Source organism: Triturus cristatus, chromosome 2_1, assembly GCF_964204655.1.
Source record: "Triturus cristatus chromosome 2_1, aTriCri1.1, whole genome shotgun sequence".
Classification (NCBI taxonomy): domain Eukaryota; kingdom Metazoa; phylum Chordata; class Amphibia; order Caudata; family Salamandridae; genus Triturus; species Triturus cristatus.
Genome location: NC_140581.1, coordinates 83,537,119 through 83,554,410, shown reverse-complemented (window position 1 = coordinate 83,554,410; position 17,292 = coordinate 83,537,119). Strand labels below are relative to the sequence as shown.

The 17,292-nt window shown below is 44.5% G+C and overlaps 1 protein-coding gene across 2 annotated transcripts in view; it reads left to right on the top strand.

The window, feature by feature from the left end:
* Positions 1 to 17,292, top strand: part of LOC146863792 (receptor-type tyrosine-protein phosphatase kappa-like) — a 1,244,093-nt gene that overhangs the window by 400,241 nt on the left and 826,560 nt on the right. For both annotated transcript variants that reach the window (XM_085628087.1, XM_085628078.1), the window contains exon 7: positions 16,814 to 17,002. In XM_085628087.1, the coding sequence (XP_085484213.1) occupies positions 16,814 to 17,002 (189 nt within the window). The remainder of the gene's footprint in view (positions 1 to 16,813; positions 17,003 to 17,292) is intronic.

Below are 17,292 nucleotides of genomic sequence, written 5' to 3'. Positions count from 1 at the left end.
CAATCAAACACTCACACCCAGTCAACAGATCTGGGTTTAATCCATCACCGTTCTTTAGCCCACTCTGCCACCCCAGTTCAGACATGGCCATATGCAAATCAGTCTGACCCTGTGCCTCATGGGAACAGTCCAGCCCGAACTGCCAAGCCATGCCTTCCCTGGACCGGAAACAAGCTTCCTAGGACCAGTTTCTGGCATTTCAGCCGTCTTCAGCCAGGCTTGCTTGAATCCAGTGGCAAAGTGAGCAAAGGACTCAACGTCTGAGTATACCCTGCCAACTTATGGCGAACAAAGCGGTACAAAAGGGGGTGGTGATGAACGGAGCATCAGAACCAATCAAACACTCACACCCAGTCAACAGATCTGGGTTTAATCCATCACCGTTCTTTAGCCCACTCTGCCACCCCAGTTCAGACATGACCATATGCAAATCAGTCTGACCCTGTGCCTCATGGGAACAGTCCAGCCCGAACTGCCAAGCCATGCCTTCCCTGGACCGGAAACAAGCTTCCTAGGACCGGTTTCTGGCATTTCAGCCGTCTTCAGCCAGGCTTGCTTGAATCCAGTGGCAAAGTGAGCAAGGGACTCAACGTCTGAGCATACCCTGCCAACTTATGGCGAACAAAGCGGTACAAAAGGGGGTGGTGATATCCCTGGGTGCAGCCTTGGCTTTTCCGCACCCTAAAAACGGGCAGCACTCTCAGTACACTGCAGACCTAATTTCCCATGAAGCAGTAAGGTCGATCCGGCTGACCACAGCTCAGGCTATGCATGTGCCTTAGCCCCTTGCTTCTGGGGTCATCCAGAGTACAGCTGCTTCCCCACTCAATATGGCAGCATATAAAGTCAGTATTTTGGATGTAATTCCGCACCAGTGCTTTCTAAAGAATACATCAGGGCAATCTTCACCAGATGGTAACAGGATTGGACTCCTGTGTGTCCCTAGGGGCAGTGTGGGAGGTTACTTTCTTTGGGGCGCAACACAACTGCATTGATAATTAAATTTTATAAGGCGCACTTACACCACAAAGTTGTATCCTGGTGCTAGGAGATCCACAGATAGGGGTAAAGTTTAGAGATATTAACACGAGCTGAGTAGGCATATTGGAAGAGGTGTAATTTTTTTACCTAGGTTTGGAATGCACATGATTTATAGTTTTTTACTAGCTCTTTGAAGGACAATGGAAGTGCATTCCACAGTTCCACTGCCCCAAGTGAGAAGGCCCAGCTCCTTCATCTGGAACGTATGAAGTGTAGAACACAAACCTTGGTTAATTAGCAGATTCTCATCTTTTGGTAGATTGATATTTTATGAAGCAGTGTGTTAGTTTAACTTGGGAAAAGAATGTGAGGTTAAGTACCATTAATATGCACCCCACAGCAGTATGTTGGTGTTCCTTGATTGAAGGGGTAAGGGCAGAGCAGCAAACTATGTAGCAGTGCTTACCCCTACCGCCTGTGAGGATTGCAACAACAAGCATTGTTATGTTCCACTGTGACTTTACTAATTGACACCTATGCCTTTTTGTGTAAAGCATTTTTGTCTCTGATGTACTAGTTACACAGGTTGGGTTAACCTAGGAGCAATCCGGGTGTCAGCGACAGGAGTAAAACACCAACACCTATTCCTAAAAAGCACGATCGGTTGAGTTGGTCACCAACATTTAACATTTATTATTTCATTAAATATAAACGGATGCCACCTCTGCAACATTTATATTGATGAGGTTCCTAAGCACATTGAAGCGATGCAAGACCAATCCTGATGATTGTCCAGGATTCCATTTGTTCCTTAATTGTCCTAACGCCACTCCATGCTACTCTACGCTACTCCACTTCACTTTAAGCTACTCTACTCCATGCCACAACACTGACTTTTAGCCATTCTGTTAAATGTAGCTAACATGGCTAAGAGACATTGGCAAAGCACAGAGCTCTCACATAGACGAAACCTATTGGCTTTGCCAATGCTTGTTAACCTGTGTCAGTGGAGTGAGATCTACAGACCCACTAACTTTTTAAAGTTCAGCTGCTGTGTGCTTAACTCGCCCTTAGGTCTACATCGGTTGGATGTGAAGTGCTGCGCAGTGCAGGAGTGGTGACTGCACTGGATGTATGTGTGTCTGAGAAGGGTACAATACAGGGATAGAGCAATGCTGTGCAGTGTGTGCATGGTGAGTGCATGTACTGGATGTATGTGTACCCGCAAGGGGTGCAGTACATGAAGGAAGTAGTGCTGTGAAGTTCGTGTATAGTGAGTACTTGTGCAGAGTGTATGTTTACCTGCATGGAGTACAGTACATGAAGGATGTAGTAAGGTGCAGCGTACACCTGGACAGTGTGTGTGCTGTGTGTGTGCTTGTTAGTGGCACAATACAGAAAGGCTACAGTGCTGTGCAGTGCACACAAAGTGCTGAGTGTATATGTAACTGTTGTGGTACAATCCATGGAGGTAACAGTGTTGGACAGTGTGTGTGCAATAAACATGTCCTGAGTGCAAGGGTACCTGTAATGGTACATAATATGGAATGCCCCGGCTTCATTTTTTGGAAACCCAGGCCTGCATGGTGAAGACATGAGGAGGTAGAGAAATTCCCCTGGACAAAGATTTGGGTATTCCTGCATTCCTGAGAGCTGGCTGGCACACACCATGGAAGGGAGAGCCAGGCTTCCCCGTACATTTCAAGAGGTGCTATTTGATTAAGTGAAAGATCACCTAATCAATCAAATCATATTTGTATATTGTGGCTAACCTCCTCGGGTGGTATCCAGGCACTGTGCTGTGGGTTTCAGTCAAAGAGCCATGTCTTGAGTCCCTTACTGAAGGGGATCAGTGAGCGTACGGTGCGGAGATGAAGGGGGGAGTGTTTCAAGCTTTGGCGGCGAGGTGGGAAAAGAAGCATGGCGGATATGTGGTGTCTGCGCAAGGGCAAGGTGTGCAGAGCAGAGATTTCTGGTTTGCTGATGGAAGAGTAGTCAGTGGTTCATGCAGGCTGGTCCTTGGTTGCGGGTGACTTTGTGGGCATGGGTCAGAAGCTTGAAATTACATCTCTTCTGGATGGGAAGCCAGTGGAAATCTTTTAGGTGCTGGGTGATGTGTGTCCTCTTGGGTAGGTTGAGGATCAGTTTGGCTGCTGCGTTCTGTATTGTCTGGAGTCTTTGCTAGAGATTGGTGGTGGTCCCTACATAGAGTGCATCGCCGTAGTCAAGTCGGCTGGTGATGAGGTCCTGTGTCACGGCTTTCCATGTGCTGCTAAGGAGCCATCTGACGATTTAGAGGAGCATTCAGATTGTGTGGAAGCAGATTGTGAGGAGATAGCATTGACCTGGCGTTTCATGGAGAGTTCGCTGTCCAGGATGATGCTGAGGTTGTTGGCATGGTCTCTCTGTATGGGGGTAGGTCTGAGCTCTGCCGGCCACCGGGAGTCATTCCAGAGGGCGGTGTGTCTGCTGGAGATCAGGACTTCCATTTTGTCTCTGTTGAGTTTCAGGCAGTTGTCTTTGATCCATGCAGCGAAGTTCTTCATGCAGTTGTGGAAGTTGGTCTTCGTCTAAGTGGGGTCTACTGAGAGCGGGAGGACGAACTGTGTATCATCAGCTTAGGAGATGATGTTAATGTTGTGCAATCTGACGATGTCTGTGAGAGATGTCATGTAGATGTTGAAGAGGGTTAGACTAAGGGATGATCCTTGAAGTACACCAAAGATGGTGTGCTTGGGTTGTGAGGTGAAGTGAGGGAGGCAGACTCTCTGGGTGTGTCCCATGAGGAAGGATGCCATCCATCTTAGCATATCATCTGTGGTTCCAGTAAGGAGCATTGTGTTGGTTGGGGGTGTTGTGGAAAGGACCGGTGAGTATTAAGTGTACCATGGAGTGGTCCGTCCAGGTGAGTTCCGAGAGATGACTGTATCAGATTCTGTGCTGGACATGAAAATGGGGTCAAGCATGTGTCCTGCTTTGTGTGTGAGGTGGGGGACCACCTGCTTAAGGCCAATGTTGTCCAGTCTTTCCAGGAGGTCGGTGGAGTAGGTGTCGGTGGAGTCTTCCAGGTGAAAGTTGAGGTCTCTCAGGAAGACGTAGTGTTCAGATTTGATGGCAAGCGGGGTGATGAATTCAGCGATGGCATCGCTGAGGCCGGTCCGAGGTCCTTTTGGTCTGTATGTGAGGATGAAGGTCACATCGGAGACGAAGGTGGAGATGGTGCCCCAGATTTCAATGGCGTGTTTGTAGAGCGATCTGGCATTGACCAAGAGGCAGCTGATCCAGGTGGGTGTCCGCATCCGGGGCTTGTGTGGTGCTGTTTGATGCGGTGTTGGTCTGTGTTGTGTGGGAGGCGAATCAGCAGTGGATGCAGGTGAAAAATCCTGCTTTAGAGCACAGTGATAGGAGGCAGTAGTTGTTGCATGCGGGTTCCAGGGCATGGAGTTCTGCGATGGAGTACCTGTGGGAGTGAGGAGGGCCAGGATTCCTGGTGCTGGGCATGGTCCAGGCACACATGGGCACAGACGAGCTTGCCTCTGGGACGATGGTGGCGCAGCCCTGCTGCAGCCTCCACTAATTACACCTGGGTGGTGGGAGGAGCTGTATGGGAGGTGGGAGGGCAATGGGCTTGAAGGGCAGGTAAATGGTGCAGTCATAAAACAGAAAAAACAAGCACAAAACAATATTTAACAAGAGGGAAGGAGATACTGCCGAGCAGTATTTACAGAGCGGACAGACAACAGTTCAACAGACTACACAATGCAAAATGCAATGCCAAAACAGAACAACAGAAAATTACACTTTTACCTAACAAAACAACAGAAAAGTACAATGTTACCTCTGTATCAGCAAAACCAAAGGGGCAGCACAGAGGCTCGAACAGCAGTTTGAGTGTAGCTTGAGGACCGGGATGGTGCTTCTTCTCTATGGGGATAGGCAGCGGGGGAGCGGCGAGCAAGACTGAGAAAATCTAGATCACAAGGAAGGGGCCTGGACACATCTCAGTAAGGAGACTGGGCTGATAAGGTAATCATAAAGAGAAGAGCTGGGAGTCTGAGATGAACCCTTCGTTGCAGATATCACTGTGGCTGACATCCAGGTAGGAACTCTACTCACTCCCATGGCCTGTGTTGTGGGACTATTAGCTTCAGAGTCTCTCCTGCTATGGCAGATCGGTTTTCAAGAGGGAGAGCAGTGATAAGTACTTCATAAGAAGTAGATCCCCAACATAAAACTTCAAAGACCCAGACCCTTAATCACATTTGGTGTCTGGAAGAATGAAGAATGGGGTTTGAGACCCTCAAAACCTGTCTTATGCCAAGCAGCCACACGGGCTGTGTGAGGTTGGGAAGCTCTGCTGTTGCAGGGATTCTGCAAAATCTCAGAACTGTGCTTGGGACCATAGAACATTAGTAGGAAGGGACTGAGTTATCCTACCAACTTAGTAGCCAACTAACTATAGTGTCTCACTTGCCCTCGTACTCTCTACCAGAGGAACAAGTGATTAGACACCCCAGAACACAACACTCCCGACCGTCTCAGGAATCGCGCTAACAGAACACACCCTTTAGCTCTCACACTCACACTTGTCCCCAATAAGATCTGATAGAGACACAAGAACAGTTTAAAATATTTATTTTAACTATCATGTTCTAGTATGCTATATACGTGCCACAACGATTAAGAAGATGCCAAACACAAATACGGCCAACATAGTAAGCAATCGACAAATCATAGAAGGCGCTGTCATGATATTAGACAGGGTAAACGAACTCCACTCCCCTTCTACAAAAGCAAGGTGATTATATATTTGAAGATCTCTGGGTATTTGCAGCGGACCCCGTACCTTAGCATGCGCAAATCAAAGTTCTACATCTCAGGTGTTGTCGCGATCTCTTCTGTTTAAATTCTCTCTCCAAGTGTGTATTTGCATGTCTGTGCATACATGTACATGTACATGTAACAACAGCTGCATTTGTGTCTAGGGGCTAGAGTCTGACCAAAACAGAGTAACAAGGGGCATTGTAGTTGGACCTTGTCTACGGTGTTTAGACAAACTCCCAGGAAAGAACAGAACGCAAAAATAACAGCAGGGTCAGTGTGAAAGTACAGCGTGGCACAAAGCAAAATACATTTGTATAGTAACATGCGCAAAGCAGAGAGAAGCCTGCAACGTGCTCATGCTAACATAGGGAAAATGACAATAGGCCTACACGGGACATATGACAGTCTCTCCTTGATCAGGATGGTAGCACCAAAGGGATGGCAGAACTTCAAGAGATAAGCAAAACCAAAGCGTTTGAACGTCAGTGCAGTCATTGTATCAGGGACAAAGGGCACAGGAAGAAAAATGTCGAAGAGGGGAAGAGTACAAAAAAAAAGAAATATAATGTTGTGTCATAATAATCAATGATAGCGTGTCGCCAGGACCAAAAATGTGGGATGCCAACTGAGTAGCCAACGATTTCAATGAGAAATTGGAATCTTCTGAGGTACAAATATTTGTCATCCAATTGAGCAGGTCAAAGGAACACACATGCTCTTCAGTGCCATTTGTTGATAAGAGCATCATGGGGCAACCTGTGTTAATTTCGATGAAACTGAGATGCACGAGACGCTGTGCAGTTGCACAAGGACTGTTTCCAGCCAATGGCCATAACGCCAGGATATGAACGAGTTGCATGCCCAAGGAACAGTCCTGGTAATGGGCCACTAAGGGACTCATCAGCAGTTTGAAATCGAGGGCAGCTTGTGATGGCATAGCCTGGCAGAAGTCCAGAGTCCATTGAAAGGGGCACCGGATGCAATGAAACACAAGTTGCACACAGGTGAAGTAAGCATAACAAAACTCGATATCCAGAGCGTCTAGTGCCACCACTCCAAAGAGCTGTAGCATGCGCTCACGGTACAGCTGCAGTGATGCCTGCCCTGGGAGAACCACAAAGGGAACATCCATTGTGGAATAGCAGGAAGAGCACTATAACGCCCAAAATCAAGACGAGCAGCAGCGGGAAGCCACCGAACATGCTGGAAAAAATTGAATGTATAGAAGCCGGTATTACTCCAAAAATAGTTTGAAAAGACGTTACAAGGCCGAAGCCCTCAAGTTTACAAAAGTGTGGCAGGCCGTGGTATCAGATGCATTAAATATTTGATGCATTAGTTCACCAAAATATAGGGGGAGATTTGTGTTTAACAATCACTGTATTTCACTGAAATTTCTCGCCAGTGTTGTAAGCTGATGTGAGAGCCACTTCTTGTTGAAACAACAACACTTTGAGTCTGCTTAGCTTATTGAAATCTGTTTTCAAAGTTGGAATGGAAGGCCATAATGAACTATCTACACTCCTGTGCAGAGGGGAAAACAGGATGGTGTTGCAGCAAGTGACTAACTGGAAAACGGACACCACATACGGGATTCCTGCCCACAGACCGCAACAGTTCTGAATATTAAGGACAAGATAGCTTCCATTAGAAAGCAATGTGAGAGTGGGAATAATTGTGGGCACAGGAGTACCTTTCAAATAACAAGCCAAAATAGGGGCAGACACATTACAGGCACCATGAATCTTAACATGTTGACAAACAAGGGATTGACCTGTAGTGGAACCACATTCCTCCTCTGTAAGAAAAACGATATGTAAAGGGCAGGGGCCGCTACTCAAGTTTTTCTGTGTGAAATATGATGTTATTAGCATATTTCATAGCCACTGATTGCTATTTATTTGTTAAATTAAAAGGTAAGTACAAAGCAGTAGAATTAAGGTAATGCCAAGCAATGCACCCATTCTTAAGTGTTTGCAGGGTCCAACTAAACTGCATAATTGATCTAAGTTGAGTCGGAACATGATACAATGTGGATACATTGCTCTGCACAATACCAATGACAGACGATGCAATATCATCTAAGCTATATATACGAGATGACAACGTATTAATTCTGTTGTCCACCTCAGCAATCACTTTATCCAAATTATCTTGATCAATTTGGCTTAAATGTACTGCAACTTCCATTTGTGAAAATTTCCAAATTTCATTATAAGCAGCAAAAATAAATTGTTTTGAACGGGGGAATGTTGGACCCAAAATGAAATCAGACAGATTCATGTCTTCGCATAGGAGGGAAAGATGTTGTTTCACTTCAGAAAATGTGGAATGTTCTAACCATTATTTTCATAATTTGCCCACGGAGTAAGTAGTAACAGTGTTATGGTGCGCGGATTGTGAATATCAGGGATTAGGTCTATTTGATTTGAACCCAGATGTGGAGTTTAAAAAACAAGCATGACGAACATTAGTGTCTGTCGGCCATAGTAACAACCCACCCAGAGCCATTACTGAAGAATTAAATGCATCGATTTGCATCATACTACTCAGTTCAGTATAATTTGTATAAGATTGCCAACATCAAAAGGGGCAAGGGATGGAATAGTTGGAATATTCAATTATTTAATTTTAGCCAGTCCCAGACAAGTAGTCTGTTGGATTGTGTCATTTAGAAAAATTATTTGTGTAGGTATGAGACATGCACAAAATAGAGATTATGTACCTTGGACTTGCCAGGACTTAGTGCCATACATTGACTTCAAGTCAATATTGTCCTTTCAATAATCATAGCCTTCCAGGGCTAGTTCCTCAATGAAGGACGCTGTTTAGATTTGCTTTGTTTGAGTAAGTATATATTTCTTGGAAGTAGTTGGAACCTATTTAAAATCGTAGTGTTTCGGGCCTGAAGAAATATAATTGGTGACATATGTGAAATTCATTTTTTGTGTTTTCGAGCTACCCTGAGGTGGAGTTGGGCAATGCTCCCATTGAGTATAATTAATATTGGGGACGCTGTCTATTACTTCTATTCAAAAAAGAATGTCCATAATGTTGATAACAGAACAAATCGGCATAGTTAGCGGAATTTAAATATAAATCCTCAGACTCAAAGACAGTGCAATATTGCAGTTCAGAAAACATTGAATTCACAGTATCCACATCCCAATCATCCAAATGCAACACAGGTACTATGACATCATCCATGGAAACTCAGAACACATATGGTATCTGCTGAGTCTCCGTAGGACCAAATACATCTAATGGCACTTTAGCCCATACAATTCCATCAGTGACTGGGGCTGCTGAAATGCTAACAAGGGATTGGTCTCTTTTCATTTTATTTGAGGAAGAATGTGGGGCCAACACCCCATCGACCAGTTCTTCAGTTGAACATTCTGGAAGGCAATGGCCATTAATTCAAAGAAAAGAAAAATGACAAAACCAATCCAAGTGAACATAAATACCATTGAAAATACGATCCAGAAATATATCCACAGTGGAACCAGATAAGTGCGTTTTAACCAGGAGATGAAAACACATATCCATGCTGATGGTGTGGGGGAAAAAAGAAGACAATGAAGAGTTATCTGAAGAAAAGTTATCTTGATCGATATAGTAACCAGAAGAACTCAGCTGGAATAAAGGAGGCTGCGATTCTGGAAGGATACTTGGTTATTGTACTGCAGAAGGGCCCTCAACTGGAGGATCAGAATAAACAACTTCCATTAAGGAGTGTGAGGAAGGTGTAACAGGTACCAGGTCAATTGAAGGCTCCATATCCTCCTCCTGCAGCCGGGGTGTATCTGCAAGGATGGTGCTCACGGTCGTAAAGCAACACTGTGCATGGGAACACCTTGAGGCATACTATTTAGGATTGGCCATATATACCTTCCCATGTTCAATGGAAACAAAGCGATTTTCTTTGTATCCAGGAAGTGAAGGTAAAATCACAGTTCGGGTACCCTGAAGACCAAGCACTGGAACAGGAGCACTGTAGAATGGACCGAATTCTTTCTTGATTGCCACTTTTTTACGATTCAGATCACCAACTTTAGGGAGCTAGCCAGAAACAGTAATCTCAACAGCTGCATCCAATAAGAGAATCGTAGACAAATGACTGTTAGCCAGTGCATTACAACATTTTTGTAGATCCTGTAAGACAGCACAGTGGTTATCAACATCAAAGGTTGCGGCTGCCACCACTATGTCTGGACCATACATCTTGATGTCAAAGAGCATTTCATATGGGTTCACCCACCCAGAGATCTTTTAGGGGGGTTATTAGGAGCTTGTTGAACCCCATAAACATGAGTTAACTACCACTTCCTGTACCTAATACCCTTGCTGTTAAAGACTGCTTTAAGTCACAGTTCATCCTCTCCACAACAGAATTGCCCTTAGACCTATATGGAGACGAGAAATGCACCTGCAACCCCATGGAAGTCATTGGATCACGGTACGCCTTAGAGGCGAAAGCCGGACCCTGGTCTGAATGGAAAGTGCCACAGGTATAAGTTCAGACAAAGGCCTGCAAATCCTTAATAACATAACAGTTCAAGCATCAGCCGAGCGCTGTGGCCAGACCCAGAGGAGCCTAGAGCAGGAATCTACTTCAAGCAAAATATATTTGAATGCATTATCTGAAACAAGGGGACCTCAATGATCAAGATAAATATAGCCAAAGGGCTCATTGTATATATATAGGTGTGTCTGAGGTGGTCAGGACACAGTAGAACACTTAATTTTTTGACAAACGACATATCATAGGACATAATGGCAAGCTTGCTCGTATAAGCCTCGCCATCAATAATGTTGTAAGAGAGAAACAGTGGCAGCTACTCCTGCATGCGCAGAAGCAATACCTTCATGGGAGGCCACTATTAAAGAGTGTCTGCGGTCAAGCTTGGGTATCAGATGACCACCCACCCCTGGAATGGATACAAAGGGAACTTTGTCAGCTATTAATTGATAAGTATATTTAGAAGGAAATCCTTGAGGAAAGGCAGTACCATTCCGAGATGCGGTGATGGCAGCTAGAATGTCATCATCGATTTTAGTTATAGAACGTGTAATCGCAGTTACTTTAGTTGTGACTACTGCAGATTTCGCTGCTTCATCAGGCAGATTTGGCTGCTTCATCAGCCGTAGAATTACCAACAGTGTACATTCCCCCACGTTGATGGCCCAATGTCTGTACAACATGTGTCAGTGGCAGGAGATCTTTAAGTCCAGCCACCTTAACCCAAAGCATTTTGTACCTAATTGTGCTACCTTTAGAATCCAGAAAGTCTTTTTGTTTCCAAAAATGCAAATTGTCATTAAAGGATTGTATACAGTAAAAAGAATCACACATCACGAGGGTGAGCAACTCAAGATCAGAATGCTCGAGAGACAAAAGCAGTGCTTTCAGCTGGCCAACTGGGCCGTACACTCACCAAAGGACTGAGTATGGATCAAAGTGGAGTGCAAAACTCCATTGATCATAATGCCTATAAAACAATAGCGCAAGCTGCAGAATAAGTCTGCTTAGAACTGAGCAAATTGTGCTGAACCATCAGTGTAAATGATCAGTATACTTATCAATAGGAATAAGCGAAGAAGGCAGAGGAAGAACATGTCCATATTGAAGAATTTCCTGCATTTGCATGGAAGGGCCAAAAAAAAAAAGGAGACATCAACATATGTCAAAGTAGCCCTTTGAATCCAATGTGGGTGAAGGGCTTTAGAATTGGGAACGCTAGCCTTATGACTGCCTCTATGGAAGGAAGAGGTTAAATGTCAAAGATGTCTTTACCTTGAGTGAGAGGCCATTTTTTAATTATTTCAGTAGAAGAAAAATGCATCTCAGCAGGAGCGTACAGATGTGATTTATAAGCAATAGGAACAGTGTCACCCTCATTGAATGTTACATAAGTAAAACCAACTGCACCCAAGACTGTCGGGATGACTGAATTTGTGGTATTAAGCCTGGCCTGTAAGAACTGCGTAGCAAGTAGATCAGACTGTAAATCGCATAAGACTGCAGTATGTTCCGGAAGCCAGGGGGAAGCAGAAAAAATCAGGTATATCAAGGTATAAAGGGGTTTTATGAGTTGAGCATAATCAAGAATATAAGTCCTGCCGAAATTTTAAAAAACAAGCAGAGACTACAATTTCTTAAGGGTAGAAAGGGGTTGCAATTGTGCACATTTTCCCTTATTTGTCATTTCATAAACAAGAAAAAGAACTGCAAATAAGCAGTGTGAGACTTTGCAAAATTGAACTTGTATCCGAGTGCAGCGAATCGCATTATGATGCGATCTACTCTAGCTAGATGGGGATTTAATTCATCATCAGTAAGATATATGCCATTGACATAGGACAAAACTTCAATGTCATTTAAAAGAGACACAGTACATGCTGCAAACACACCAGGGCTGTTCTTATTCCCCATAGGTAAACGGGCGTATCGCCTATTCGAACCGAGGGTGGTAAACACAGAACAAGCACGGCTGTCAGGAGCCAGGTTGTGACTGAAAAAAAAATTAGAAATATCAAGTGTAGTTTTACATTTTTTACTAACCATATTAATAATCAGAGCCATACTCTGTGTGTTCTGCACTGCAAAGGTGTGCATAACCATTCAAATGTCTGTAATCCAAGAATATGTGATAAGAGCTATCAGGTTTAAAAACTGGAAAAAGAGGATTGTTCATAGGAGAGGCACAGGGTTCAATTATACCCTGATACTCCAGCTGAGTAAGAATTTCATTAACGGACGCTTTAGCATCACGTTTAATTGGATATTGAGGCTGGAGCTGAGGGGTGGAACGTATTGGAATAACCTGTAGTGGAGATTCTGTACCCCAACCAGCCTGGTTCTGATATAAGACATCAGGGACGAGATGCCAAAAAGAAGGGAGCATTTCATCTTCGCCACAAGAACAAGCGAGAACAAACACAGGAGCCCAGTCGACCTCCGCCAACAAAATGTCATAAAAATAAGTTAAATATTCCCTGAAAATAGCCTTAATTGTTCGTTTAATAACACATTCATTCTAAATATCTAAATGATAAAGGAGATCAGGTGGAGCAACGCAGGTGTCCCCGGTCTCAACAGTAACAAAGGTGTCAGTTGCTCACCCCACCAGAAACTGGCGGAGTGTCTGGCGCAATATGGGGACTTCCGCCATAGTGTTGAGGAGAGTCCCTGTCCAATTCCTATCCAGTAGAAAAGTTCTCAACATCTGGGGCATATTTTGCTGTTAAAGCAGCAACCTTCTTCTTATAGAACCGGGCTCTATATGGAGGCGATTCCTCTCTCTTGACTTTTGCGTCAAAAGAGTGTTGCACGTCCCGCTTAGACTGCAGAGACTCGCAGAGTCTGTGATCTTGATGCCCGCCTCTGTGGTACTGTTGATCAGATGATCCCTGAGACTAACGAGGAGAACGAGGATCAGGAATCTGAAAACGCTCTGGAGTCTTAATTTTAGTGCAATCATGCAAATCACATAGTCGTTTAGAAGCGACCGGTGGTGGTGACCCGCCACGAGACCTAGGCTTCTGTTGTTGTTGCTTAGATTTATCCCAAGAATTTTTAGGAAAACCGAGATGAGCATCATTTTCAGAAGGAGGTTTGCCCAGAGATTGTGCAGATGGTCTGGACCCCAAACTATTGTGACCCAAGGAGGTATAAACATAAGAGATAATAACTGGCATCCCATGCACACACTCAATCGCACACACTCAACCATGGCCACTGCGGAAAGTCGCTGCCGTATAATCAAACATCGCTACCTCACCTTAAACATTAGAAAGAATCATTTCGGAGACTACCGGAAAGTTACTTAGTAGCTTCACCCCCAAATCTGTGGCAGGATCTGCCCCATGTTCATTCTGTACATGTTTGAGAACGTTAGGAGGAACGCTCATTGAGGGGGTGCCATAAGGTTTATACACTGTAGTAAACACCATCCCCCAGGTGTTGCAGTTAGGCCAAGGGGGCGGGGGTATATCACTAGGCAAACACATGGTAAGGATCCTATGTTTTTCCAGAGGACCCATTGGGGAAAACATCATGAGCTGATCAATTTTTTGAGCACTCCAAAACAGAAAGTCCCCAGGGTTTAGGGAACTTTTGCCCATAACAGAGTTGATAATAACAGGTCTTAAACAAGCCCTCCACTGTATGGAGCCTGCACAGGAAAAGCTGACAGAAAGGCACGGGCAACAAACTGAATCAAGCGCCTATAAAGATGGACCACTTGAGCGCACAACGAACGTACATTCGCCACAGTAGTGGTGGGATAATGTGGATACGGAGTAAAAACGGCCAAAACAGGCCATGTGGCCCTGGCAATACTTAAGGGGCCCATTTGAACAGAAGCAAGAGGATGGGGAAAGATGCCATTAAACCAGATCTGATGCTCTCAGGCCATAAGAGGAAGCTCAATGACCGCATAAGGGCGATAAGCTACAGGAACATTGGCCACGGAATAAGAACAAACAGTTTTATCATTCGCATCAACAGCGGGGAATGTAACTCAGGAGTAGAAAACTTCGAAGCTGTACGCAGGGTTTGCTTCGACCACAAAAATAACATTTGGTGTCTGGAAATGAATTATAAGAAGTAGGGTTTGAGACACTCAAAAATTGGCATCTGCCAAGCAGCCACACGAGCTGTGTAAGGAAGAGAATCTCTCCTGTTGCAGGCATTGTGTGAAATTACAGAACTAAGCGTGGGACCACAGAATGGGATGAGTCATCCTACCACCTTATTACCCATGAGCCCTGAACTGTCTAGTTATAGTGTTTCACTTGCCCTCCCACTCTCTCACAGCGAAACAAATGATTAGACACCTCAGAACACAACACTCCCAACCCTCTCAGTAATAGCGGTAACAGAACACACCCTTTTGCTCTCACACTGTTACTTGTCCACAATAAGATCTGACAGAGACATGTGAACAGTTTAAAATATTTATTTTAACTACTGTGCTCTAGTATGCAGTTTATGTGCCACAACAAGTAAGAAGATGCGTAAGTAATCCATAAATCATAAAAGGAGCTGTCATATTAGACAGAGTAAACTAACCCCTCTCCCCTTCTACAAAAGCAAGGTGATTATATATCAGAAGATCTCTTGGTGTTTGCAGCAGACCCGTGCCTTAGCATGCACAGATCAAAGTTCTACATCTCAGGTGTAGTTGCGATCTCTTCTGTGTAAAGTCTTTCTCAGAAGTGTGTATTTGCATGTCTGTGCATACCTGTATGGCAAAGAGTATGTGTTCCCAAACAACAGCTACATTTGTGTGTTTTGTCTAGGTGCTAGAACCTGACAAAAACAGAATAACAAGGGGCATTGTTGTTTGACCTTGTCTATGTTAATACTAAATCCCAGGAAAGAACAGAGTGCAAGACCAACAACAGGGTCTGTGTGAAAGTACAGTGTGGCACAAAGTAAAATAAGTTTGTATAGTAACATGCACAAAGCAGAGAGCAGCCTGCAACGTCCTCCTGCTAACATAGGGAAAATGGCAAGGGGCCTGCACGGGACATATGATACTGCAATACTTCTGCTTGCGACCAGGATTGGGGGCCAAAGGATGCTAGTCTCCTTAGAAGGTGAGGGAACATTCCCAGGGAAACCAAGACCACCTGCCCTGGGGCACCAATGCCTGCTTGCTTGCAAAGACCAGTGTGCCCTGTGAGGAAGGGGAGTGTGTTGGAGGGAGCAAGGTCCAGTAGATAGCCCTTCTGAGTAAGTGGTTGCTTGTCATCCATCTTGGGAGTATTAGTTGCAGTTGTTGCACTGACCCACTTAACTAGCAGAGTTGAGAACAACGTTTCAAACACCAAATATATGGCAGTGCAAATAAGAGTGCCAAAGGATACAGTGGAAGCATCCAACCCATCCAGTAACACTGTGAGACTGAAATGCTCCTGGGAGAGAAAAACATAAGAATAGGGAGGGATGCCATTGTATCAAGAGATGACGACTGAGATAGACAACAAAGCCACCCAACCATGAACAAGGGGCTGACCCACTCTACGTTCATGTTATATAACTGTACAATAGGTCTTGTCAACAGACATTACAGGTGTCTGTAGTCAGGACCTTAAAAAAAAAGTGCCACCCTTCACAAACCTTTTCTTTGGAGTTGGAGACCCACTTCACAATTAGCGTGGTCCACTTAGTTTGATAGCTAAAGCCAACAGGGTGCAGATACATATTATTATTAGAGTGAGTAATTAAAAGCCATCTATTTATGTGTTTGTTTTGTGTGATCTCTAGGTCTTTCCTATAATTTTATTTCAGAAAAGATACTGTAAGGTATCGTAAGACAAAAACAATTTGTACCAATAACGTTCTTACCTTAATTTAAAATTAAAATATTACATTTAATTTAAAATGATTTTATGGGCATAGTACAAATGTTAATCTAACGCTTACCATCCTCATGTCCAACTGGCGGGTTCTACTACTGACTAGTGCAATTACTGCTAGAGTAAAATTGTTACTCGAGCAGGTGCTGTGCATCCCTTCATGGTGCATAGGGCTGCATAGAGCCTCGTTGGGTATCAGCAGGCCTGTGATGCTGCCAAGCACGCATTCACCATTTTGTTGTATTTGAGAACTTCGGTTCCACCTCACACTCTGTAAGCAGCAGATGTAGCTGCTGCCCCTAGAGGGCATTGCAGGAACTACCTTTTCAACAGCCCCTCATGATGGTACAGTAGTTTCTGTCTTGTAGAATTTAGCACCGCTGCTTGCACAGTATATGCTATCACGAATGCACTCTACTGTTTGTATTACAGATGTATCACAGGGGACGCTTCTGCAATAGCATAATAGCAAACCACCCTCTGTGCAGGAGCAAACCAGCAATATTATTAAATATATTGTGTGTGTATATGTGGGTGTGTGTGTGTGAAATGTGCGCGGTGGAGCGCTCTCCTTGTGGCTGTCTCATACACCTAGCTCTCTGATGCTCCTCTACACTCTCGTGTTACTTTTATTTTTCAGAACGATGCAGAGATCCAACCCCACTATGGTCACCTATAACCCTCTCTCCCTCCGAACCATGGTATGATCGTGGAGAAAAAGTACAAGTGACGTGCTCCAAGGAGTATGAGCCTTCACCGTCTGAAATAAAGTGCAGAAAAAAATACCAGAGTGACGACAGTGAGTGGAATAGGACACCCACCTGCATCCGTAAGTAACCCTAATCCTTCTGTTGAACTTGGGGCCTATTTTATCTCTGGGAAGGCTGCAAATAGTGGGTGTGATTTGTGCACTGACTGTGACCTGTCCAGCATTTTCAAAGATGTAGTAATCAGGCGCTGACGCTGCTGGTGGGAGGGGCTGCACCGCTTTACATGGAAGACAGATGTAGTAATCAGGCGCTGACGCTGCAGGTGGGAGGTGCTGCCCTGATGCACAGCTTTACATGGAAGAAGGATGCAGTAATCAGGCGCTAAGACTGCAGGTGGGAGGCTCTGCCC